The 27,918-nt window shown below is 36.1% G+C and overlaps 1 protein-coding gene across 7 annotated transcripts in view; it reads right to left on the bottom strand.

Moving 5' to 3' along the window:
• Positions 1-27,918, bottom strand: part of PCDH11X (protocadherin 11 X-linked) — a 799,800-nt gene that overhangs the window by 746,166 nt on the left and 25,716 nt on the right. For all 7 annotated transcript variants that reach the window (XM_003412695.4, XM_003412698.4, XM_003412697.4 and 4 more), the window contains exon 2: positions 3,509-6,001. In XM_003412695.4, the coding sequence (XP_003412743.3) occupies positions 3,509-6,001 (2,493 nt within the window). The remainder of the gene's footprint in view (positions 1-3,508; positions 6,002-27,918) is intronic.

Here is a 27,918-nt window from a genome sequence, read left to right as displayed (position 1 = left end):
TCTTATGTTTCTCATTTCTACTACAATACGTACAAAAATGCCTTCCAGAATAAGTATAGAAATTTATACCAAAGAAAAGCATCATATTTCCCAGGTATAGGTGGCTTTATGCAATATATGCAGTGCTAACATCAACGTATGTAATAAATGTTCCATTTTTTTTAAGAACACTAGTCAGAAAAAAAAAAAAATCCCTAGAAAGTATTTTCCCTTTCTAAAACATGAAATTTCTGATAAATCCCCCTAACTCTTACAGCCTACTTAAAACCAATTTATTTCTCCACTTTTACACAGGCAGTCCTCGGGTTATGAACTTCGGACTTAAGGACAACTTGTACTTGCCCTTTAATATTATGTAAATTTGCCCTCACTTTGAAACCATTGAACTGACCGCCCCTACTCGCAACAAATTCTTCCTCACAATCACCTTCACCAGCTGCACGTGCAGCTTTTAAATCAGGGAAAAGGCTGTGGGCCTTTTCTTGCACTAAAGTACTGTAAGGCTAAATAAGAACTATATGCACCTTTTCCAACTTACCTACAAATTCAACTTAAAGACACAGGAACGGATCTTGTTAGTAACCTGCGGACTGCCTGTATTTTTATTCTGATGGGTAATGAACTAAATGTAAACAGCATTCTAAACCGTCTTTTGGAAAATACATTCCTTACTTTGTATAAAATTCACTGGACTATTTCTGCCTTCTAGTAACTAATATTTTCTCCCAATGTCACAGAATTCTTTTAAGGAACAACGATTTTATATTGTATTGGCAGATATTTTCTCCCATTTTGTATGTTTTTTTAAAAAGAAGACACCAACTGTACCTGAATTTTTAAATATATAGTTTCTTTTTCAGTGCTTATCTTTTTGCATTCTGCAAAGTCAGTGAATATAAGATGCCTCTTTTGGAATTGATCACAAGTGGAAGAGTATATAGAAAGGGTGAAGAACATTGCAAATGTAGCACAAAATATGAAGATTCAAATTATTTTTAGTATCACATTAGTCTGCTTAAGTTCTCCAATTCATTTTTAGAAGGTACTTAGTAATGAATATGAAACAACTGTGAACCAATGACATACGATCTACTATTTCGCGATTTTTCAAGATGTGAAAAAATTCAGTAAGTCATCTCAGAACTCACTGATTCTAGGATAGCCCTTTAAGCTAATAAAAACTAATAATGACCAATTTATTCATATTAGCATTTACTTTTTCCATATTTTTCCTAATTCGTGAAGCCATTTGTCCTCTGTTTAGGACAAAGTTTCTTAGCTAAAGAATATAAAATGCCATCATGAAAAGTTATCAACTTTATTGAATTTTAATTTATAGAATATGAAAAAACTAAAACAGGAAAATAGTTATCAAACACTTTTTTTTCTTCATCTGTGCCTTGCTTACTGTATATTCATATACTTCAGTAAAAATGTCTAGCTCATAAAACTTCTCCAGGCTTTTGAAAGCAGCTGAAACCAGAATTTGCTCTTTTAACTGACTTTCTGAACCAGTATATTAAAAATGATGATCTTCAGATGTAATTCACAAACCCCACTCTTTGAATACTCTTTTAAAACTAATCACAAATTGAGCCCTGGAAAAAGTGCTATTGGGATACACAACACACATAAAGTGTTCATCATAAAGGATACTTTTCGGTTGAGAAATGTTTCTGAAATGCATAATAATGACAAGAATTATATAATTGAGTGCTGTTTCAAATAGCTAAATATAAACAAAAACACACCATGAGATGTTAGGCATCTATTATGTGTGTCACTTATCTAAGATCCACCTAGGCAGGGAAACATGGGGTTCATCCAAATTCGGGAAATAACCATTGCCCTGTAAACTCACTCAAAGCATAAAAGAAACCCCCACACACAAATACGATGTTTCTATTTTGCCATCTGCAACAGCATAACTGTGGACCCACTGTAACAAAAATCCACTCACAACTGAATAAGGAACTTACCTGCATTGTGTGTTTAACAAAGTAGGTTAATACTATTGTGTTATTTAACTGTGCATATCTTTGAATGACCTTGTTTCTTAAAGCCATTTCCAAACCTGTGGTAAATTATTTTCATTGCTGTCTTGAACCCAATAGACTTATATACTATCTCTAACTTTTTGTGAGAGGAAGCCTATTTTGACTTTCACACTGCTACCATTTTGTTAAGCCTGACTAGGTTTTCAAAAGCCTTTACTCACTGAAACTGAGATTAAGACATATACAAAATAATAAAGTCAATATATGGCATGATTTCAAGAGAAAAAACTGTAGATGGACTGTATCACTTGACTTTGTCAAGGAAAGAAGCAAACTTAAATAATTTACTTATGAATTTGTAGTTTTTTTTTTCATCTTCCCTATGGAATACAGATAAAAAGCCACTATGCAAATTCTTGCTTTCATAAATTTATTGGGTCTTAAATTATTCTGCACAAATTTCTTCCATCTTAATTTGCATCTTATTTTCCTTCATGCCCATTATAAAAAAGCAAACATATTTCATTTTTCAAAACTTATTATCTCTTAAGAATGTCTACGGAAGGGTTCTAAGTATCTTGTATAAATATGCAAATATTTAAATGGATATCTAAAATAAGGTTCTCATATATATTTCATTCTCTGGCTTGAAAATGAGAGTGAGAAGCACGTATCCTCATTTTTCTAACTCCATTCTTGTTATATTGTGCGAATTAAGATAGATTTTACACACAGGAATAATGGTGAGTTCCTAACCTGAAAATGACTTTTTTTTTTTTTTTTCTGTATGTGTGTCTGGCCATGGCTGGCAAGGGTGGGGAGGAAGCAGATCTCTTGGTGCTATTTAGACACCTTGGGTATACACAGATTTTCCCATGTGCATCTGGAATTCTCAACATCATTAGTATTAAGAGATGCTCATCAGATTTTGAACAGGTTTACTGAGATGTACCTAGCCCAGACTGTTCTGAAACTCTCGCACACAACAGTATTGACTGAGGACAGTGTTCTAACTTTACATTGGTTTAGAGTGTTTCCAGTATATTCTCTAGGAAGAAGCATCATACTGCCATCTACAGACAAAATTCCCCCTATTATAATCATCATTCTACACCCAATTTTCCTAAATCATTAGTCATTTTATTCTGATTTTCTACCAAACTTAAATGAATCCATATATCTATTTGGATAATTCTGCAAAATATGATCTTTTCTCTCTCTCTCTCTCTCTGTGTGTGTGTGTGTGTGTGTGTGTGTGTGTGTGGCAGTGGTTAAGAGCTCGGCTACTAACCAAAAGGTCAGTAGTTCGAATCAACCAGCCGCTCCTTGGAAACCCTATGCAGCAGTTCTACTCAGTCCTATAGGGTCGCTATGGGAGCACTATGAGTCAGAATCCACTGGACAGCAACAGGTTCAGGTTTTCAACTCAACAGATTGTATAAAGCCCTACTTCAAATGAAAATAATAAAAAATAAAGTTAGAAAGCTCAGTTAGAAATTTGAATTACCTACCGGTCTGACGTGAACAGACACAGGGGCCTTAAAGGTTGTCACTGAATAGCTGCACTCAGAAACGCTGTAGGGATCAGAACTGCTGGAGGAACACTTGGAAATGGAATCACAGGCCACAAAGGTGTTATCAAGAGGCAGTTCCTGGATGATGTGGTGCTTCGAATTCAGGGGAGTTTCAGGCTGGATCTGGAAGGCAGGCTGTGGAGAGGCAGATTTGTAGTGCTGGGCCAAATCAGGGCTATCAGGCTTAAAAGTAGTAGGTGTTGTGCCCCAGCTGTAGGTGCCCATGGCTTGGTCTTCTAGCTCAATGGGAAGGTCTAGTGTGATGCTGTTTCCATCAGTGTCAGCATCATCTGTCTTAGCTTCTTCAATAGTGACAAAGTTAAGCAGCAGGTTCTTAGGGGCATGCTTCTTCTTCTTCTTCTTCTTCTTCATCATTATCATCTGCCTATTTTCTGGGTTTGGAGTAACCCATTCTGAATTCTGCTTGTTTTTCTGGGCAGCCTTAAGGTGTGGGGACTGGCGACATCTCACCACAGCAGCGATGAGAAGTACTAGAACCACAGTTATGGTGCCAGCAACGATAGCAACCATGATCTTGACATAGTCAGTGCTTGGTGAGGGTGCCTGAGTTGTCTCAATATTTTCGGTCTCAGGATTTTCAATGCTCTTGCGCACCAGTTCATAAATCAGTGTAGCATTGGTCACTGACTCATTCACGAATAGATTAACAATTATAATATTGAAGAGAGAATCAGGTTGTCCTAAGTCATTAGCTTTGACTACCAGTCTGTGTAAACCAAGATCTGCAGCAACACATTTCTCCTTCAGTGTAATGTTGCCTGTTGTTTCATCAATTATAAACAGACCTTTTGTATTTCCTCCCACAATGCTGTAACGAAGCTCTGCATTCGTACCAGTATCATTGTCAACAGCAACTACCTTGAAGACCACTGTTTCTGGATTAGTGGATGGTAGAACCAATTCATAAGTGTAGTTGGTAGGAGGGACAACAAAAACTGGTTTGTTATCATTAACGTCGACCACATTTATCGTCACTTTGGCTGTCGAAGAACGTGATACCCTACCAGCATCCTCAGCCTTTACATGGAAAGTGTAAGATTCTTGTTTTTCTCTATCAAACGAAATATTTGGTCGGATGACACCAGTTTGTGGATCAATAGAGAAATCATCATTCACATCTAAAATCGAGAGAGTGACTGCAGAATTTTCTCCATAATCAAGATCAGTTACAGTGATTAGTCCTACTGTGCCATGTCTTGGAAGGCTTTCAGGGACATAGAAGTTATACTCGTTGTGAGTGAAAACTGGGCTGTTGTCATTCTGATCAAGAACGGTCACTAAGACTGTGGCATTGGTCATCAAGGGTGGTATCCCATTATCTTTTGCCAGAACTGTGAAAGAATATTTTTCCTGCTTTTCCCTATCCAGTTTCTTCACTGCAGTCAGGATGCCTGTACGATGATCTAGGTCGAATTCAGACGGAGCATCAACACCTAGCAGGTAACTGATCTCAGCATTACGCCCACTGTCTGCATCTGTTGCACTTATTTTTGTTAGCTGGGTGCCAGGAGAATTATTCTCAGGAACAGAAAGACTTATGAAAGGCTGGGTGAAAACCGGAGCATTGTCGTTTTCATCTTTCACTTTGACGAGGAGCATGGATGATTGATTCAAAGGAGGTTTGCCAGCATCTGCGGCCAGTAATTTAATGGCGTATTCTCTTGTGGACTCATAGTCGAGATGTGAAGCCGTCTCCAGGAGGAACTGATTACTGAACACTGGCCTTAATCTGAAAGGGACTTCATGATCTGTGAAGCATGTCACCCTTCCATTATGGTCAGCATCCTTATCTGTTACAGTTATAAGAGCAATTTTGGTGTTGAATGGAGCATTTTCTGAAAGAACCACAGTGCCATTGATTGGATTGATGATGTATCTTATATCAATTGATGGTACATTGTCATTGACATCTGTAACATTTACCAGCACCATTGCTCTTGCTGGCATCGATCCACCATCACTTGCCAAAACAAGTAATTTGTGGTTCGGTGATTCTTCCCTATCCAGTGGTTCTTTGATTGTGATAAGTCCAGTAGTGTCGTTGAGGTGAAACAGTCTCTTGGCCATGTTAGAGACTAGATTGCTGAAAAAGAAGTGAATCCTGGCATTTTCACCTATGTCGGCATCTGTGGCATGGAGCTGTGTCACTGAAGTACCTACAGGAGCATTTTCTGGTATACTGACTTCAATCTCATTCTCCTTGAAGACTGGGTGGTTGTCGTTTGTATCAGCTACACTTACTTGCAAAATAGCAGTACTGGATCTTCGAGGAAAGCCGCCATCTTCAACCTTTACTTTCATTACATATGTATCCTTCTCTTCCCTATCTAACTCCTTTTGAACGATTAGTTGTGGCATCTTCTGTCCTTCTGGTGTTTCAATGACATCAAGCCCAAATACACCTTGACCCTGGAAAACATGGAATGAAAAATATTTTAACGTATGTAATTATGTAATGAGATCAATTTTCAATGTCTTTAAACTCTATAATATAGTAGAATCAGCTCAAAAATAGATACCAGAAGACTTGGGCTCTAAGTTCCAGCTCTGCCTATAACTAATATTGTAACCACAAGCAAGCTGCCTAATTTCTCTAGGCATTTGTAAAATTAGAAGGTTGTGCTAGAAGATTGTCTGTAACATTTCAGGCTATAGCATTTTATAGTAATAAATGTAACTCATTTATTTAAATTATTAAAGTGTTCAAAAGGAAGGAGTACATAGAATATAAAAAATAATTGTCACTAAATTTCATGTGATAAATGAAGCTGTAAGTGAATTATAATAAGTGGAGTAATTTATGGTTACACCAAATGAATTAAATTGTTACTGTAGATTTCAGTTGGCTAGGATACTTTCGCAACACCAAAAATAAAAATTGAGTATGAAATAACCATCCAAGGCATTAACATGTGTATAAACCAAACAAAAACCAAACCCAGTGCCGTCGAGTCTATTACGACTCGTAGTGACCCTATAAGACAGAGTAGAACTGCCCCATAAAGTTTCCAAGGAGCACCTGGCAGATTTGAACTGCTGACCCTTTGGTTAGCAACCATAGCATTTAACCACTACACCACCAGGGTTTCCCTAACATGTGTATAATATCTAATAAATACAATTGAAATTTTTTTCAGAGGGAAGAAATACATTCTGTAATTAGAATATAAACCTGCATAAAATATACAGAATTTTCATTTTTTCCTATAAGAACAAGACATTAAAAATGAAATTATTTTGGAGTAACAACACAAAGTTAATTTACTTTTTGAAACTGGTGTGCTGAAATGTCAAATAGGAAAGTATAGCTTAGGACAACATGTATTTTCTCTTTATGCCCATGAGGTCACAATATGGGTATTTTGGGGAAAAAAAATTTTAAAAAGTCCTTCTCCGAACTCCAATAAGATGGGTTCTACACAGATAAACTGATCCTGCAAGTTGACTGAGGAATACTGTTGACTGGCTCTCAGGAGGAGTCAGTCCTACACAGTGACAGTTATAAGATTTTGACAGAAAAGAGTAAGATAAGGTACTGGAGGTTGTGAAGAATATATCAGAAGAGGACCTTCGGATTCCTCTTCCTATTACATGAATGTTTTGTGAATATGCGTGTGAGTTAATTCCCCAATATATTTGTAGACAGAAAAGCTGCTGACACAGCAAGGACCAGTTATCGATCTTGCATGCATATGCTCTATCATAAAAGAACAAGATAACACCTGAATTTTTTGTTTGTAGTTTTGACATACCACTGTCTAAAATAAGATCCTAAAGATTAAAAAAAAGAAAAAACCGTTGCCATTAAATCGATTCCAGCTCATAGTAATCCTATAGGAAAAAGTACAACTGCCTCATAGGGTTTCCAAGGAGCAGCTGGTGGATTCAAACTGCCAACCTTTTGGTTAGCAGCCATAGCTCTTAACTACTGCACCACCAGGGCTCCATCCTAAAGGTTAAACCACCAACCAAACCAAATTCATTGCCGTCAAGTCAAATTCCGACTTACAGTGACCCTATAGGACAGAGTAGAACTGCCCCATTGGGTTTCAAAAGAGAGGCTGGTGGATTCGAACTGCTGACCTTTATGGTCCGCAGCTGTAGCTCTTAACCACTATGCCACCAGGGTTTCTGTAATACGCCCTGGTGGAAGACATAGATGCTTATTACGAAATTTAAGGTGGCATATCAGAAATATAAATTAAGATAATTGGCTTTCTACAATGTGATTTTTTAAAATATAAATTTCAATGTATATTGGTTATCTAGTTTTTAATTCATATAACTAAAAAAAAGCATCCTATTCACATTTTAATTCATATAAATGAGCAAAAATCTGGATTTTCTTTGGATAAATTATATAAGCAAGGGAAACATTTTGTTACATCTATTGACAAATGTGAAAATTATCAAATTTAAATATACTATTTCTTAAACTGCATATTTTACAAATAAAAATTATAATTTAATGAGAGTGCTATTAAATATAAATAAACCATATTTACTATTATAATTTTATCTAAATTAACTTAGTGATTACTAATAATTTTATTTTTGCAGTAATATACCAAAAAGCTTTTAGGAAAGTTCAAATATAGAATATCTCATTCATGGGTAGAAAAAATAGTTTATAAATTCTACTTCGTAAAAAATTCATGGCACTTAATATTACTCTGTTAATTCCTGGCATGCCAAAATTGAGCAACTAATATGGTCACAGCATTCTCCTAGACATTGAGGATATGGCAGTGAGTAAATATAGTCCCTACCCTAATGGAAATGAAATCTTAGCTAGCATGGGAGAAAATCATTGATGATCACAGTATTAATTGATGGTATTGATATTAACAGGCATATATGATAAAAGTTTTTTTTTATAAAAGAATAATTACATTTTAATAAGAGCTGTGAGTGGATGTTAAAAGGTATTATTAGAGGTTCATGTATTATAAAACCCAGTGCCATCTCCTTATTATTATTAATAATATTGTTACAAAATTACATATGTAAATATATAATGTACATACTTATATATATATACTTATAGTAATGAGTATTAGCATATATATTAAAATATTATATATATAAACTATACTATTATGCAGTCTAGTTTCCCCTTATATAATAATGATATTACTATAATATTACTATGTAATTAGAAAGGAACAAGTAAATGCTCTTCTAAAGTTCTTGAGTTTCAGAACCAGTTACCCGATTCATGACTCTAATGCATCTAAGAAAAAATGACTATGCTAGTTTTATTTTATGTACTTATGTTTATGTATTTCATGTTTATACATTTAGTTTCTAGCTTCTATGTATTTGCCTGAATTTTGAATCCGACCAGCAAATAAAGACAAATTTATATCAGTTGAAAAAAATCCAAGAACAACATTTCACTGTCTTTTAATCAGTTTATGTAAAGTGACAGTAATCTTAATTTTTTTTTAATGTTCAAGACGATAATTAAATAAACATAGCAGCTAATGGATAATTCCCCTATTGCTCATCTACATTCTGTGACTGCGCTGTCCCACATGACAGGCATTAGCCATAAAAGGCTATTCAAATATAAATTAAATAAAATTGGATAAACCTAAATATTCAGTTCCTTAGTTGCACTAGCCACATTTCAAGCTACATGTGGCTAGTGGCTACTGCACTGGATAGTATAGATATAGAACATTTCCATTACTGCAAAAATTTCTATTGAACTGTATGTTCTAAGATGTCATAATATTTTCCTGTCAAAAAACAAAACAAAACTCTATGTTCAGCCAGGGGATTGCCTAGCATAATTCCCCCCAATACACACACCTAGATATTTAGAATTCTACAAATGGCTTGCTAGTTTATCTTTTTAAATTCATATTTTCCAACGAATTTGAACAGGAGTTGCCTATATGTCATATATAAATACTTTTCAACGAAGTTTTAGCCAGATTATTTGTTTTGTGCCAATGTGTGATGCCAGAATAGTCACTGAATGACTATTTCAAGGTTGTTCCTCAGCCTCTTCTTCAAGAATAAAGAATGACTAACACACGGACCCCACGATAGTCCTACTCTTGGCAGTTAGCCGAATTTACATTCACACCCACAGGGGCAATGAAAAAAACTGAAGCCCTCTGCCAGATATTTGACCATGATATGAAAACAGTGGTAAAGAGGAAAGGAAGAAATAAAGATGCATGCCTCTGTAATTCATTATCTCCCCAACTTTAGCACAGACATGCCCCATATACAAAACGAAGTAAAAAGTTTGGGACAATTGAACTGTAGTATTTTGAATTCCAAACCTACCTAAATTATTTCCCCCCTTTTTTTTTTATCTATAGAGACAAAAACTTCACCTGAGCAAAACCTTAGATATCTCTTCCAAACGTTCTTTGGTCTTTGGTGAGATCACTAGCTATCATTCATATGTGTGTATCTCTTTGTAATTTACTTCAGCCTAATACACTGATGTAACCACAGCAATGGACTCAAACATACCAAGGATCATGAATATGGCGCAGAAATAGGTAATGTTTCCTCCTGTTATACATAAGGTCGCCACGAGTCAGAGCCAACTCAACAGCAACTGACAAAAACAATACACGGATGGATTTGAGTGTGGCGTAAGATGGTAAGAAGCTTTGTTTATACGTACACTCTCTAAAGAGACAGCACCTAGCATGTATAAACATTCAATAAGCAGCTGTTAAATGAATAAATCCAACAATTAAAAGGATAGTTCCTATGTTAAAAGATAACAGAAGAGCAGAGTTTGGTTGTTCTTATTTCTAATTCACAGGCTGTGTAGACACAGGAATACCCTGTAATTGTTAATTTAAATTTTTTTATTTTACTTTTCCTTTAATAAAACTGTCTAAAAATCATTTTGTAATTATTTTATGAAACTACTTTTTTTCAGTTAAGCCAAAGTGTCAATCCCTAGCAAAATTTTACAACCTAGTTGTAAACCTTTATTTTCAGAAGAAATGATGGCAAATACTAAATGTGGTATGTGGCCAGTGCATTAGGTATAAAACACAAAACTCTAAGTGTGTCAAATACACATGTGTACAAACAAATGATAATTTTTTTTTTAAACTCAGAGGAGAAAACGACATATAACATAAACTGGGTATAAGAATCATACACACACATCATGTAGATTTTGTATTCTGACACCTTAAACTGCACTGATCTCAAGTACACAAAATAGCCAATTCGGGGTCAAGAAAAATGTATGGACTGGGTAATAACATCATGTAAGGCAAAAGACTTTTTATTTCATTTGTGAGTGATATTTTTTCCTGAATTCAAAAAATAATCTTTGTGGTTGTAAGCCCATGACAAAAGCTGCTGAAATAAGCAAGATGTTAAGCCCATCTGAGACTTTAATTTTTGTAGGGATTTACAGAATCAAAGAAATGAAAGTTGGTGTTGAACATGAAAACTGCCAAGAGAAGTATTTTGCTTTTGAAAAAAAAGAAAAGAATAAAGAAAATGCCAAATAAAAAGCTGTATGTTTTTCCAATTGTTCTGGGAAAGAATTAACTGAGCCACTGTACTAAACTTTAACATTTTTGACATACGCATTTGCAAGACACCACTCTGCTGCCTATTGGAAGGTAATAAATAACACTGCACTTCCAGAGCCATAAATCTGGTACAGTTGCCCAGAAAATGTACAGAGTGGCAGTAAGTGCTGAAAGTAGTTCCAAAGAGACTGGATTCCAAAACTGATTTAAGTAAAAATGTTTACTCTGTTGTTCAAGGAATGCTGGGGGAAAGACTAAAAATTTATATCTGAGTTTCTACCACTGTTTGATTTCTTAAGAATCAACCTGATTTTTTTTTTTAAGTTTCCTTTTTTTTTTTTTTCCTAACTGTTCGTGACTGATATACCTTCAAGCCAGAGAAACACAAGAACATACCTTCAAATGGATAAGGCCACTATTTTATTTTACTTATTTTATTTTAGAAAGTTCTAGGGAGATAAACTTAACTATTCAGAGCACAAATATAATGGGCACTCATAGGGTCGCTATGAGTTGGAATCAACTCAACAGCACACAACAACATGATAAATTTAACTTTGATTCCACTAAAATGTGTCTTGGGTTCCTACAGGATGCCTAGAACTAGTAGGGAGAATAACAATTATTTCTTACATATTTAATATTGTGGTATTATTTAAATTACGGAGCCCTGGTGGCACAGTGGTTAAGAGCTTGGCTGCTAACCAAAAGGTCGGCAATTCAAATCCACCAGGGGAAGTCAGCTCAACTGGACTAAACCAAAAGCTAAGAAGTTTCCTGAATACAACCAAAGACTGCGAGGGACAGAGTGGCAGGGGCAGGGGTCTAGGGACCATGGTTTCGGGGGACATCTAGGTCAACTGGCATAACAAAGTTTATTAAGAAAATGTTCTGCATCCCACTTTGGCGAGTGGCGTCTGGTTCTTAAAAGCTAGCAAGTGGCCATCCAAGATGCATCGATTGGTCCCAACCCACCTGGAGCAAAGGAGAATGAAGAATACCAAAGACACAAGGAAAATATGAGCCCAAGAGACAGAAAGGGCCACAGAAACCAGTGACTCTTGAGACCAGAAGAACTAGATGCTGCCCGGCTAACACAAAAGACCACTCTGACAGAGAATACAACAGAGAGTCCCTGATGGAGCAGGAGAAAAGTGAGGTGCAGAACTCAAATTCTATTTAAAAAAAAAAAAAAAACCAGACTTAATGGTCTGACTGAGACTGGAAGGACCCCAGAGGACATGGCCCCCAGACTCTCTGTTAGCCCAAAAGTAAAAGCATTCCTGAAGCCAACTCTTCAGACAAAGATTAGACTGGACTAGACATAAAATGATACTGGTGAGAAATATGCCTCTAAGCTCAAGTAGATACATGAGACTAAGTGGGCAGCTCCTGTCCGGAGGTGAGATGAGAAGGCACATGGGGACAGGAACTGGTTTACTAGACACGGGAAATACAGGGTGGAGAGGAAGAGTGTGCTGTCACATTATAGGGAGAGCAACTAAGGTCACATAACAATGTGTGCATAGGTTTTTGTATGAGAAACTGACTTGAATTGTAAACTTTCACTTAAAGCACAATAAAAAACATCAAAATCAAAATAAATAAATAAAAAGCTAAAAGTACAAAAAAAGAAAAAGCAGTCCTAAACATACCGCCACACAACTGTGAGTCCACCTCTCATCTGTCAGTTTGCTGTACTGTGTTGGCTTACATGTTGTGCTGCTGGAAGCTATGCCACCAGTATTTCAACTGTCAGCAGGGTCACCTATGGTAAACATTTGTCAGCGGAGCTTCCAGACTAAGACATACTAGGAAGAAGGACCTGGTGGTCTACTTCTGAAAAAAATTAGCCAGTGAATCCCTTATGAATAGCAATGGACCAAAGTCTAACATAGTGCCAAAAGAAGAGACCCTCAGGTTGGAAGGCACTCAAAATACGACTAGAGAAGACTGCCTCCTCAAAGAAGAGCTGACCTTAATGATAGAGTCAAGCTTTTGGGACCTTAATTTGCTGATGTGACATAACTCAAAACGAGAACCAACAACTGTAAATACCCAACAATAACCAGCATTTACAATGTACTAAGTATGAATCTAGGAAAATTGGATGTCATCAAAAATGAAATGGAATGCATAAAGATTGATATCCTAGGCATTAGTGAGCTGAATTGGACTGGTATTGGCCATTTTGAATCAGGCAATCATATGATCTACTATGCCGGAAATGACAAATCGAAAAGTAATGGTATCACATTCATCATCAAAAAGAACATTTCAAGGTCTATCTGGAAATATAACACTGCAAGTGACAGAATAGTACCCATATGCCTTCAAGGAAGACCAGTGTCTTAGGCTGGGTTCTCCAGAGAAGTAAAACCAGTGAATTGCGTGTGTGTATGTATTTATATATATATAGAGAGAGAGGAAGTGGCTGAGGTGGTCATAGAGGCTGGAAAGCCATAAGTCCATGGGTCAAGCTGGAGGCTTCTCCTGACTCATGTAGCTGCAGGGGCTGGTGAACCTAAGACTGACAGGTCAGACAGCAGACCTCTGGCTCACAGGCTGCAGAGGCCAGCAAATTCCAACATTGTCAGGTAAGCTGCTAGCTCAAGTCCCAAGAAATGAGGGTCAGATGGACTGGAGCCAGCTGCAGGATCCAGAGCAAGCCAAAGCCCTTTAAGCATTGCCAGAAAGTCCACATATATTGAATGAAGGCCGCATCCCCAAGGAAACTCCCTTACAATTGAATGGCTGTTCATACCAGATCTCAACATGGAGTTGATTATATTATATCAGATCTAATTATGGAGGTTATTACATCATTACATAGCTACCAAATGATACCATAACTGCCAAACCACTGAGAATCATTGCCCAGCCAAGTTAACACCCAATCTTAACTATAACTACCAATTAATAAGACTATTATTCAAATTTACACACCAACCACTAAGGCCAAAGATGATGAAATTGAAGATTTTTACCAATTTCTGCAGTCTGAAGTTGATCAAATGTGCAATTATCAATTATGAATTGATAATTACCGGTGACTGCAAGGTGAAAGTTGGAAACAAAGAAGGATCCATAGTTGGAAAATATGGGCTTAGTGATAGAAATGATGCCAGATATCACATAATAGAATTCTGCAAGACCAACGATTATTCATTGCAAATACCTTTTTATCAACAACATAAATGACGACTATACACGTGGACCTCACAGGACGGAAAACACAGGAATCAAATCAACTTCATCTGTGCAAAGAGACAATGGAAAAGCTCAATATCATAAGTTAAAACAAGGCCACAGGCATCTACGGAGCAGACCACCAATTGTCCTATGCAAGTTCAATTTGAAACTGAAGAAAATTAAAACAGGTTCACAAGAAACAATGCACAAAATTGAGCACAACCCACCTGAATCTGGAGACCATGTCAAGAATAGATTTGACACACTGAACACTAATGACAGAAGACCAGATGAGGTGAGGGATGACATCAAGAACATCATACATGAAGAAAGAAAAAGGTCATTAAAAAGACAGGAAAGAAAGAAGAGACCAAAATGGATGTCAGAAGAGACTGAAACCTGCTCTTAAACATAGAGTAGCTAAAGTGAATGGAAGAAATGATGAAGTAAAAGACCTTAACAGAAGATTTCAAAGGGCAGCTCGAGAAACAAAGTATTAAAATGAAATGTGCAAAGACCTGGAGTTAGAAAACCAACAGAGAGGAATGATGCAGGAAGCATCAAAAGAAGATGGAAGAAATACAGAGTCATTGTATCGAAAAGAACTGGTCAAAGTTCAACCATTTCAGGAGGTAGCGTATGACCAAGAATCAACGGTCCTGAAGGAAGAAGTCCAAGCTGCACTGAAGGCATTGGCTAAAAGCAAGCCTTCAGGAATTGATAGAATCGTAACTGAGATGTTTCAACAAATGGATGCAGAGGCACTGGAGGTGCTCACTCATTTATGCCAAGAATTTGCAAGACAGCTACCTGTCCGACGAACTGGAAGAGATCCACATTAGTGCCCATTTCAAAGAAAGGTGACCAAAGAGAATGCAGTAACTATCCAACAATATCATTAATATAACACACCAGTAAAATTTTGCTAAAGATCATTCAAAAACGGTTGCAGCAATACACGGACATGGAACTACCAGAAGTTCAGGCCAGACTGAGAACAGGACATGGAACCAGGGATATCATTGCTGATGTCAGATGATCCTGGCTGAAAGCAGAGAATACCAGAAAGATGTTTACCTGTGTTTTATTGACTATGCAAAGTAATTCAACTATGTGGATCATAACAAATTATAGATAACATTGCAAAGAATGGAAATTCCAGAACACTTAACTGTGTTCATCGGGAACCTGTACATAGACCAAGAGGCAGTCATTTTCACATAACAAAGGGATGCTGTCTGGATTAAATCGGGAAAGGTGTGTGTCAGGATTGTATTCTTTCACCGTAGCAATGCAATCTGTATGCTAAGCATATGATCTAAGAAGCTGAACAATATGAAGAAGAGTGTGGCATCAAGTTTGGTGGAAAACTCATTAACAACGTGCAATACGCAGATGACTCAACTTTGCTTGCTGAAAGTGAAGAGGACTTGAAGCACTTACTGATGAAGATCAAAGGCTACAGCTTTTAGTGTGGATTGCACCACAACATAAAGAAAACGTAAGTCCTCATAACTAGACCAATAAGCAACATCACGATAAATGGAGAAAATATTGAAGTTGTCAAGGATTTCATTTTACTTAGATCCACAATCAACGCCCACGGAGGAAGCCAGGCCAGGACATTTTCAATTCTCTCATACACATTGGAAACCTGGGCAATGAATAAGGAAGACTGAAGGAGAATTGACACCTTTGAATTACGCTATAGAATATTGAATATACCATGGAGTGCCAGAACAAGGAAAAAAATCTGTCTTGGAAGAAGTACAAGCAGAATGCTCCTTAGAAGCAAGGATAGTGAGATTACATCTTATACACCTTGCACATGTTATCAGGAGGAATCAGTTCCTGGAGAAGGACATCATGCCTGATAGAGGGTCAGCAAAAAAGAGAAGACCCTCCATGAGATGGACTGACACAGTGGCTGCAATGATGGGCTCAAACACAGCAACAGTTGTGAGAATGGTGCAGGATCAGGCAGTGTTTTGTTCTGTCGCGCATAGGGTCACTATGAGTTGAAGCCGACTCAATGGCACCTAACAACACAACATGCATACATGCATTTTAAGACATCATGCTACTTATTTGATATGAATAAATGTTCAACTCTATATTTATATAAGTTTAAATCTAACATTGGTGATTATTGCTAAAATAAAAATGCATTTGGTGTATGGCAATATCATAGAAATAGCAGTGGTTATAATAGTTATAATAGTCTAATATAGTTGTTAGACTTTCATCCATTGTTTAGTGATTTACTGACGTATAGTCAGTAAACATAGGTATTTGATAAAATATTGAAAATTTTCCATGGCTCCCTAAATATCTTAATTAATTTGCATTATATTGACTAATAATGGATAATCCAGTGGACGGTGCAGGAAAAATCAACAGTATGATAGCAGAATTATCACCATTTTATAATCTGCTAGGACAAGGATTTTGAGGACGGTGCAGGACCAGGCAGTATTTCATTCTGTTGTACATAGGGTCACTATGGGTTAGAACCAACTCAATGGCACATGACAACAAACATGTTAAATTTGGAAATAGTCAAATCTCCCCAGTGGGAAGGGCAAGGATGGAGAAATGGTAAACTTGGAACTTTTTTTACCCATGCATGTTTCAAACAGACCAATAGAGTACTTTTCCCCAGTGCAGGCGAAGGATTGTGAATACTGATGGTAACTTTTTGCAATCTGGATTTTAATTCAAATGTACACTTCTTCTTTGCTGGAGGTAAGACCAGGAAAAAAATGTGGGAGATGGCATGCACGGAAATAGAAAAAAGTTCAAGGTAAACAACAGTAGGTCATATAAAGAGAGAAGAGTGCCTTGTCCACTAAATGAGAGAAAGCTTCAGGTAAGGCTTTATAATCAGTTATTTTCATAATCCATGGCCTACCAAGTTGGCTGTGATCCCATGGGTACAGCTCAAGTTGTTAACAGAGCCTAACCCCTCACCTATGCTTTCCTGCTTTAATTTCGGTGAAAGCGGAACTCATGCTCATCTGCCCAATTATTTTCGGATTCTGTCACACAGGAAATACCATGTCCTTTTTTTTGAGATTATTTCTCACTCTTAATTACTGTCTATATTTTTAGAAAGATGGAGAGGTGAAGTCCAGATGTCTCTGACGTTAAGCTATTCATGAGTATCATTAAAGAATACACAATAAAAAAAAAAAACTGATCATTGCCAGAAAATCAATTATCTTCACCATCAATAATACCATCATTACCATTACCCTCCTCATCATCATCATGATCTTTGCAGTCACATTCATCCTCTGAGGGCACTACCTCTTCGGGACAAATGTCAGCTCCTGACCACGTCCATAGGCCAAGATAGGTATCTTTCACATAAACTCATGGGACTAACAAATCAAAATAAAGTTTTTATATTCACTTTTGAAACACTAAAATACTTAAGTCACTGTTATCTAGATTTATTACTTGCATAAGTGAGTGCAGAACTCAAATTCTATTTTAAAAAAAAAAAACAGACTTAATGGTCTGTTTTTTTTTTCTTAATAGAATTTGAGTTCTGCACTCACTTATGCAAGTAATAAATAGTTTTAACACCACCTTCCACTAAAAATCTTTAAAAATCATATCTTCTTAAAGCAACTCCTTCATAGGAAGAAAAGTCATCAATGTTCTATAATCACAATTACTGTTTATGTATTTAATAAGTCTTACCCTACTCAGATATACAATAAGTATTTAATAGCAGCAAATACTGATTCTAGGTGTGATTTAAATTACATTTGGATGCAGTTTGAATTAGGAGATGTAATGATATTTTCAGACTACTAGTAAAAAAATTTTTCCCCAGGTGCACTGAAAAACACTCTTTATTCAGGGTATCAATCCACTAAATTATCTAACCTCCACCCAGAGAATAGTAATGCCCATGAAATTTCTCCAGTATTAATTAAAGTGATATCTCAAAATGCAGAACCAGTACTTTTATGCTGTCTGTATGACAACAACTACATAAAACAATCCAACATCTAAAATTTCCCTTCACATTCAATTACCAGTTCTTTACAGTCCCACCCAGTGGTGACTAGCTTAACCAAACTGGCCCCAGCGTTGCTCACTGAAGCAGAGAAATTCTCAATGACTAATAGCATGTTTGATATAAAGGGTTATGGACATATGGTCATTAACATTTTTAATGTCTCACTATACTAAAATAAAATATATTTATTTCAAGTGCTAAGAACATCTTTATAAATGAACCCATAAATAAAAATTAGCTTATTGAATGCTTCTTTTAATAAGATAGTCATATTAGTGCTATCATACACCAATATCAATTGTTTCCATTCCATTCATATAGTCTCTTCAATGAATTTTTAAATTTGCCTAATTCTAGATGTTAATTTTTTATCATTTCTTATTTATATAAACAAATAACAAATGATATTTTTCAAAGTTTACTATTTCAACATTACTACAAATTCTTATACCACCATGGAATCAAAATCAGAAAAACAATTATTTTACTAATGAAAAAATAAACCTTTCTTTACTGGCTAAACTGTAATCATTTATAACACATATGCAAACAAATATACTCATAAATATAAATTTTCCTTCCAAGTTTTATTTACATCTCATTCATATGCCATTTAAAAAATTAAATTTCCTCTCATGTGTTTTCTTTTTTCACACTGGAAACTTTTAATTTTCCTATTCCTTTTCTTGTAAGTCAATCTGTGACTATCTTTGCAGTAGATTTTGCAGGAGAGATATGTAATAACACATTTTAATTTTTGATTTTTAATCATACTAAATTAAATAGGTTTTAAATACAATTTTTCAATAGTATATTAAAGTACAAGCAGGAAATTTTAATTGTTAAGAGTGGAAATTTGGTTGGCAAAGATCACATATATTTAGTTTACAAAAATATTCAATTCATAAAGTGAATGACAATTTATTGCTAGTATCAATAATAAATGTGTTCTTGATATATATTAAAAGAGAATAAACATTGCAATACCTATATAATTGTTAAAATCCTTATTTCCACGTGAAAGCAAACCATCTCTCAAGCTATTCTGCCCTATCATCTAGCATAGTTTTCCTCTGCAGTTACATACATAACAAAGTAATCTCTAAAATTTAAATTTTTATTATCGTAATATTTTTATTATAATAATATTTACTATTTTTAAAAAATTTATTATCAATATTTTTTGCAAGCTTAAAACAACACTGTTAATTTATAGAATCACCTCCTATTAACGGACTTGTTACATGTGCTAATACTATTCCATCTATGACCCTTAAGGTTAAGAACTTGTTCAAACTGCATTTATTGTTTAAATATACTCAAAGCATTTCCTTAACTTGAAAGGCTTATCACTTACACGTTTGGTGTGATTTCAGGAACAACTTCATTTGTCCTCGAGGTTACTGAAACCTCTCTCTAAAAGTCCAAATCTGCTCTTACCAAACCAGGGTGTACAAGGATGGGCTAGAGCAGTAGGTTTCTACCAGAACTATCAAATGTCTCCCCAGGAACATTTGGCAAAGTCTAGAGACTTTGTGCTTGTCACAATTAGGCAGGAGGATGTTACTGGAATCTAGTGGGTAGAAGCCAAGGATGCTGCTAAACCTACAAATCACAAGAAGCCCGCATCAAAAAAAAAAAAAAATTATCTGGCCCACAAATGTCAGTAGTGCTAAGGTTTAGAAACCCTGGGCCAACACAAAAAAAATTACGAATACTAGGAGAAAAAAAACTAAATGGTATCTAAATGCAAAGTTTTACTCTGAAATTGGTATAGCAACTTATTGCTCTAGGATTCAGCAAAAAAAAATTAGAAAAGACACTGAGAAATATATATGCAAAGAAATACCATTCGTGCATCTGAATCATTTAAACAAACATCACTTTTTAGGGCAATAAGCTGACTATAAAGGCACATATTTGTGTATAACCCAACCCCAGTGCCTTCGAGTCGATTCTGACTCATAAACACTAAAACCACTAATAAATAGCAACTAATTTTTTTTTCTTCTTTAATTTTTTGAAAATATAACTGACTAAACACTTCTAAGAAGAGAAGCTTTACTTAGTTTACTTGTATGCTAGGCCAAAACAGCAGCAATCCAATTCCTATCTGTGACCAGTGAGGCACTGTTTAAACCATTCATAGGTTTATACAATAGCTGAAAATTAGATGTGATACAAATCAATGTACCTTTAAAACAGGGTATCTGGATTTAAATGAATCCAATTAGGCTAATGATGAGATCACCTGTCTATAGACCTGCAGAAAACTTGATTTCTTCAACTGACCTTTGGTTTTCAACTAGAATTTAAAAATCAAATTCAGAGACAGTTCCAAGAGAAGTTTTTATTCAATCAGAGCTAAATCCATAGACAAAGAAAAACTAAAAAATATGGGAAAGAGTATACAGCATATCAACAAGGAACTGCAAGAAATTCAAGCCAGAATTAGATGAGGACATGGAACCAGGGATATCACTGCTGATGTCAGACTGATCCTGGCTGAAAGCAGAGAATACCAGAAAGATGTTTACCTGTGTTTTATTGACATGCTAAGGCATTCGACTGTGAGGATCATGACAAACTATGGATAACATTGTGGAGAATGTGAATTCCAGAACACTTAATTGTGCTCATGAGGAACCTGTACATAGATCAAGAGGCAGTTATTCAGACAGAACAAGGGGATACTGAGTCATTTAAAGTCAGGAAAGGTGTGTGTCAGGGTTGTGTCCTTTCACCATACCTATTCAATCTGTGGAAACCCTGGTGGCATAGTGGTTAAGTGCTATGGCTGCTAACCGAAAGTCTGGCCATTTGAATTCACCAGGCACTCCTTGGAAATGCTATATGGCAGTTCTACTCTGTCCTGTAGGGTCCCTGTAGGGTCGTTATGAATCGTAATCGACTTGACGGCAACAGGTAGTTTTTTATTCAATCTATACGCTGAGCACATAATCCAAGAAGCTGGCCTATATGAAGAAGAATGGGGTATCAGGATTGGAGAAAGACTCACTAACAACCTGCGTTATGCAGATTATACAACCTTGCTTGCTGAAAGTGAAGAAGGCTTGAAGTACTTACTGAAAAAGATAAAGACCACAGCCTTCAGTATGGATTCCACCTCAACATAAAGAAAACAAAAATCCTCATAACTGGACCAATAAGCAACATCATGATAAATGGAGAAAAGATTGAAGTTGTCAAAGCTTTCATTTTACTTCGATCCACAATCAACACCCATGGAAGCAGCAGTCAAGAAATCAAAAGATGCATTGCATTGGGCAAATTGGCTGCAAAAGACATCTGTAAACTGCTGGGGCAAAAATGTCACCTTGAGGACTAAGGTACACCTGACATAAGCCATGGTATTTTCAGGTGCCTCATATGCACGTGAAAGCTGGACAATGAACGAGGAACTGAGGAAGAACTGATGCCTTTGAATTGTGGTGCTGGAGAAGAATATTGAGTATACCATGGACTGCCAGTAGAACAAACAAATCTATCTTGGAAGTACAACGAGAATGCTCATCGGAAGCAAGAATGGCGAGACTATGTCTCACATACTTTGGGCATGTTATTAGCAGGGATTAGTCCCTGGAGAAGGACATCATGCTTGGTAAAATTGAGGGCCAGCGAAAAAGAGGAAGACCCTTAACAAGATGGACTGACACAGTGGCTGCAACAATGGGCTCAAGCACAGCAACAATTGTGAGGGGCGCAGTACCGGGCAGTGTTTCGTTCTGTTGTGCATAGGGTTGCTATGAGTCGGAACCAACTTGATGGCACCTAACAACAACAACAATAACATGCATACATTTTAAGACATGCTACTATCTGATATGAATAAATGTCCAACTCTTTTTATATTTACATAAGTTTAAATCTAACATTGGTGATTATTGCTAAAATAAAAATATATTTGATCTATGGCAATATCATAGAAATACTAGTGGTTTTTCAGGACATTTTCATAGTATTCTAATATAACTGTTAGACTTCCATGCATTGTTTAGTGATTTACTGATGTACAATCAGTAAACATAGGTATTTGATAAAATATTGAAAATTTTCCATGGCTTTCTAAATATCTTAATTAATTTGCATTATTTGGAGTAATAATGGATAATCCAGCAAACAGTGCAGGAAAAATCAACAGCATGATAGCAGAATTATCACCATTTTATAATCTGCTAGGACCCTGATTTAATTCCTCCTTACCTATTATAACAATACTTCTCCCTTATTCTACTAAAAGAGCTGTCATAAATGTCAAAAGATGTGACATTCTTGACAGTTAAGGGTTATAGAATAAATGCTTCAACATTACAGAGTTGACAGAAGAGAATTTTTAATTTAGTTATCTTTTTAATTGGAATATTTTTGGTAATTTAATCTCCTCTTTTGTCTCAAACACAGCAAAGATTGTGAGGATGGAATAGGACAGGGCAATGTTTTGTTCTGTTATACATAAGGTCGCTATGAGTGGGAAGCGACGCAGCAGGACCTAACAAGAAGTTTCCTTTTTTATGACCTACATTAAATGAAGCTTACTAATTTAATGTCATAAATAAACAAAGCTATTTTCGATCTGAGTGCAGTTACACGTCATGGTTTAAAAGGGAAAGCAAAAACAGATACAAATTTAATAAGAAAATATATATGTGTAAAATCACACATCGTGAAAAGATTTTTTAGAATGAAATGTTCTGAAAATAGTGTTTTGTAGCCATAATAATTTATTGTGATTGAAGGAAGGAGTACTGGAGGCACAATAGTTAAGCACTGGGCAACAGCAAAGGTCGGAGGTTGGAACCCACCAATAGCTCAATGGGAGAAAAGACCTGGCAATCTGCTCCCATAAAGATTACAACCTAGGAAATCCTATGGGGGAGTTCTATAATGTCCTATGTGGTCGCTATGAGTTAGAATCGACTTGAGGGCATACGACAACAACAATGGTTAAAGAAAAAACTTTTTTAAGCATTAATAAGTTATCAGGATTAAAGGCTATCACTCATCTGCCAGTTTGTCATTCTGTGGTGGCTTGCATGTTGTTATGATAGTGGAAGCTATGACACAGTTTATTTCAAATACTAGCAAGATCACACATGGTGGACAAATTTCAGTGAAGCTTCCAGGCTAAAACAGACTAGGAAGCCTGCCAATCTACTTCTGAAAATTAACCAATGAAAACCATATGGATCACAACAGAATATTGTCCAACACAGTGCTGGAAGATGAGCCAGCCCCCTAGGTTGGAAGGAACCCAAAATACACAATGGCTGCAAGGGTGTACTCCAGCATACCAAGGATGGAGAAGATGGTACAGGACTGAGCAACATTTCTTTCTGAAGTACATGGGGTCACCATGAGTCAGAACAAACTCAAAGGCAACTAACAGCAACAATTAAAGGATGATATTAGGCAATGCAGCAATTATTTTTTATCTTACCAAAAGTTAATCTAAAAACCTTATCTGTCAAAGCCAATATTTTTATTTTCCCTCTCAGAATTAAAGCAGGAGTTAAAATGTAGGTGTTCACAGCTTCTATATGTTATCACAGCCTCAGGAAGAAGTCAACAGTTGTATGAAAAATGGCTTACGGAAACATAAATAAGACTGCCAAAACATTTTGAAAAGAAATATAGGTGCATCAAAATAAATGGTTTAAAAGAGGAATCTCTTTATCTACGATGTCTATTGCACTGAGGTTTGTGGTATCTACAAAGTCCAATTTGAAACTTCCTAAAAAGTATCTCTATTGTTCTAAATAAACACATATATTTGCTTTAAGTTTTCATCTTAGAATATTTTTTTTTACTCTATGAGTAATGGAAACCAAGAATAAGGATGCAACAACACTGATTTAAACTAAGAGCAGAGTTTATTACTAAAAGAAAACACATCTAATGGAGATGTGAGCTAATTCAATTTCATGAATAATTCTGAATTAAAAAAAAGTTTTCTGGGAATCTTAATATACATCCGATGAAACAGAAAATTTCTAGGAAGCATTTAAAAGTATTCTGAAAGAATATAACATGTAATGGGGAGGGATATGATTCACTCAAATTTGATTATAAACTACTGAATAACCAAGTATTGGTTATGGTTTTGAACTAATGAATTACATGAAACTGTATAGTTATAATACTAAACTACTTTCTTCCACATAATACCACATACAGAGAAGCCTGGATATTAAAGTGTCACTCAGGTGCTATATTTTGAAGGTATATTTTTATTACCAAACTCTAATAAAATAAATTTCTCAAAAGTTTGACAATATTTCAATATATAGTTCTGGGAAACAGAAATCCTACGATTGGCAATGGGTTGGTAAATATTTAGTAAATACTGAGTTTAATTTCTGAAAAAGACATTTTTCTCCAATTAAAGTTTATGATTTGTAAAACTGCCAAGAAGTGGAAGAAAAGCATTTAACTCATATAAAATTAAAGAACCTAATAATAAGCAATTTGAATTTTATAACATCATTACACTAAAGTTGAATGTGTACTATTAAACTCTATTCCACCTATTGCATCTAGATTGATTTTCATTATCACCAGGAATTATTTGAATTTGTAGCAATTTCTATTAATTCCATTTGCTGGATACTTACTTGAATTTAATTCAATTATTTTTATTAGTAACTAAAAAAATTTTTTTTATGTTAAATATTGAAGCTATCACTAAGAATTAAAGGCAAGTTTCAAAATAAGCACACTTGTTGTTAGGTGCTTTCAAGTTGCTTCCTACTCACAGGACCCTGTGTAAAACAGATCCTGCACCATCCTCACAATGGTTAAGTTTAAGCCTTGTTGCAGCCACTGTGTCAATCCATATCCTTGAGAGCCTTCCTCTTTTTTTGATGAACCTCTACTTTACCAAGCATGATATCTTTCTCCAGGGATTATTTCCTCCTGATAACATGTCCAAAGTGCATGAGACGAAGTCTTGCCATTCTTGCTTCTAAGAAGCATTCCGGTTGTACTTCAAGACAGATTTGTTCCTTCTTCGGCCGTCCACGGTATATTCAATTTTCTTCACCAACACCATAATTCAAATGCATCAATTCTTCTTTCATCTTCCTTATTGTCTGGCTTTCGCATGTATACGAGGCAACAGGCTACAACATAGCTTGGGTCAGGCACACCTTAGTCATCAATGTGACATCTTTGCTTTTGAACACTTAAAAGAGGTCCTTCGCAGCAGATTTAAAAAAAAAACATTGCCGTCGAGTCGATTCCAACTCATAGCAGCCCTATAGGACAGAGTAGAACTGCACCATAGGGTTTCCAAGGAGTACCTGGTGGATTGGAACTGCCGGCATTTTGGTTAGCAACCATACCTCTTAACCACTACAGTAGGGTTTCCTACAGCAGATTAGCTCAATGCAATATACATCCTTTGATTTCTTGACTACTGCTTTCATGGGCATGGATTGTGGATCCAAGTAAAATGAAATACTTGTCCACCTCAACATTTTCTCCATTTATCATTATGTTGCTTATTGGTCCAGTTGTGAGGATTTGTTTTCTTTACGTTGAGGTGCATTCCATACTGAAGGCTGTAGTCTTTAATCTTTACCAGTAAGTGGTTCAAGTCTTCCTCATTTTCCTCAAGCAAGGTTGTGTCATTTGCATATCAAAGGTTATTAATGAGTCTTCCTCCAATCCTGATACCACATTATTCTTCATATTGTTCACCTTCTTGGATTATTTGCTTAGTATACAGATTGAAAAAATATGGTGAAAGGATTCAACTGTGAACCACACCTTTCCTGTTTTTAAACCACACAGTTTTCCCTTGTTCTGTTAGAGCGACTACCTCTTGGTCTATGTACAGGTCCCGCATGAGCACATTTAAGTGTTCTGGAATTCCCATTCTTCACAATGTTATCCATAATTTGTTATGATCCATACCATCAAATGCCTTTGCATATTCAATAAAACACAGATAAACATCTTTCTGGTATACTCTGCTTTCAGACAAGATCCACCTGACATCAGCAATGATACCCTTCGTTCCACATCCTCTTCTGAATCCAGCTTGAATTTCTGGCAGTTCCCTGTCAATGTACTGCTGCAACCACTTTTGAATGATCTTCAGCAAAATTTTACTTTTGTGTGATATTAATAATATTGTTTGATAATCTCCACATTCTGTTGAATCACTTTTCTTTGAAATGGGCACAAATAAGAATCTCTTCCAGTAAGTTGTCCAGGTAGCTTTCTTCCAAATTTCTTGGCATAAATGAGTAAGCCCCTCCAGCACTGTACCTGTTTGTTGAAACACCTCAATTGGTACCCCGCCAGTTCCTGGAGACTTGTTTTTCACCAATACCTTCAGTGCAGCTTGGACCTCTTCCTTCAATATCATTGGTTCTTGACCATATGCTACCTCCTGAAATGGCTGAATGTCGACCAATTCTTCTTGGTACAGCGACTCTGTGTATTCCTTTCATCTTCCTTTGGTACTTCCTGAATCATTCAAATATTTTGCCCATAAAATCCTTCAAAATTTCAACTCAAGGCTTGATATTTTTCTTCCATTCTTTCAGCTTGAGAAATGCCAGGCATATTCTTCCCTTCTGGTTTTCTAACTCCAGGTTTTGGCACATTTTATTATAATTATTTGCTTTGTCTTCTCTAGCTGCCCTTTGAAATCTGTTCAGCTCTTTTACTTCATCATTTCTTTCATTCAATTTAGCTAGTGTAAGTTGAAGAGCAAGTTTCAGAGTTTCTCCTGCATTCATTTTGGTCTTTTCTTTCTTTCCTGTCTTTTTAATGACTTTGCTTTCTTCATTGACTTAGTCATCTAGTGGTACTATAACAGAAATACCACAACTGGATGGCTCTAACAAAGAGGAGTTTATTCTCTCACAGTTGAATATGTCACAAGTCCAAATTCAGAGTGTCAGCTCCAGGGGAAGGTTTTCTCTCTCTGTTGGCTCTGGAGGAAGGTCTTTGCGATGCATGAGTCTTCCCTTGGTCTGGGAGCATCTCAGTGCAGGAACCTCAGATCCAAAGGACAGACTCTGCTCCCAGCACTGCTTTTGTGGTGGTGTGAGGTTCCGATATCTCTTTGCTCGCTTCTCTCTTTTATATCTCAAAAGAGATCAGCTTAAGACACTACCTAATACTGTAGACCTCATCAATGTAACTGCCACTAATCCATCTTATTACATCATAATGATAGGATTTACAACACACAGGGAAATCACATAAAATTGTGGACAATCACACAATACTGGGACTCATGGCTCAGCTAAGATGATAGATATTTTGGGGGGACACAATTCAATCCATGACATTCATGTATGATGTCCTTGATGTATTCCACAACTAGCTGGGTCTTCAGTCATTAGTGTACAATGTGTTTAATCTATTCTTCAGATGGTCTCTAAATTCAGGTGGGATACACTCAAAGTCATATGTTGGCTGTCATGGACTTGTTCTAATTTTCTTCAGTTTCAACTTGAACTTGAATATGAGCAATTGATGATGTGTTCCACAGTGGGACCCTGGCCTTGTTATGACTGATGATACCAAACTTCTCC

The sequence above is a fragment of the Loxodonta africana genome, chromosome X, assembly GCF_030014295.1.
Source record: "Loxodonta africana isolate mLoxAfr1 chromosome X, mLoxAfr1.hap2, whole genome shotgun sequence".
NCBI classification, from domain to species: Eukaryota; Metazoa; Chordata; class Mammalia; order Proboscidea; family Elephantidae; genus Loxodonta; species Loxodonta africana.
This window is presented reverse-complemented; position numbering and strand designations above follow the sequence as displayed.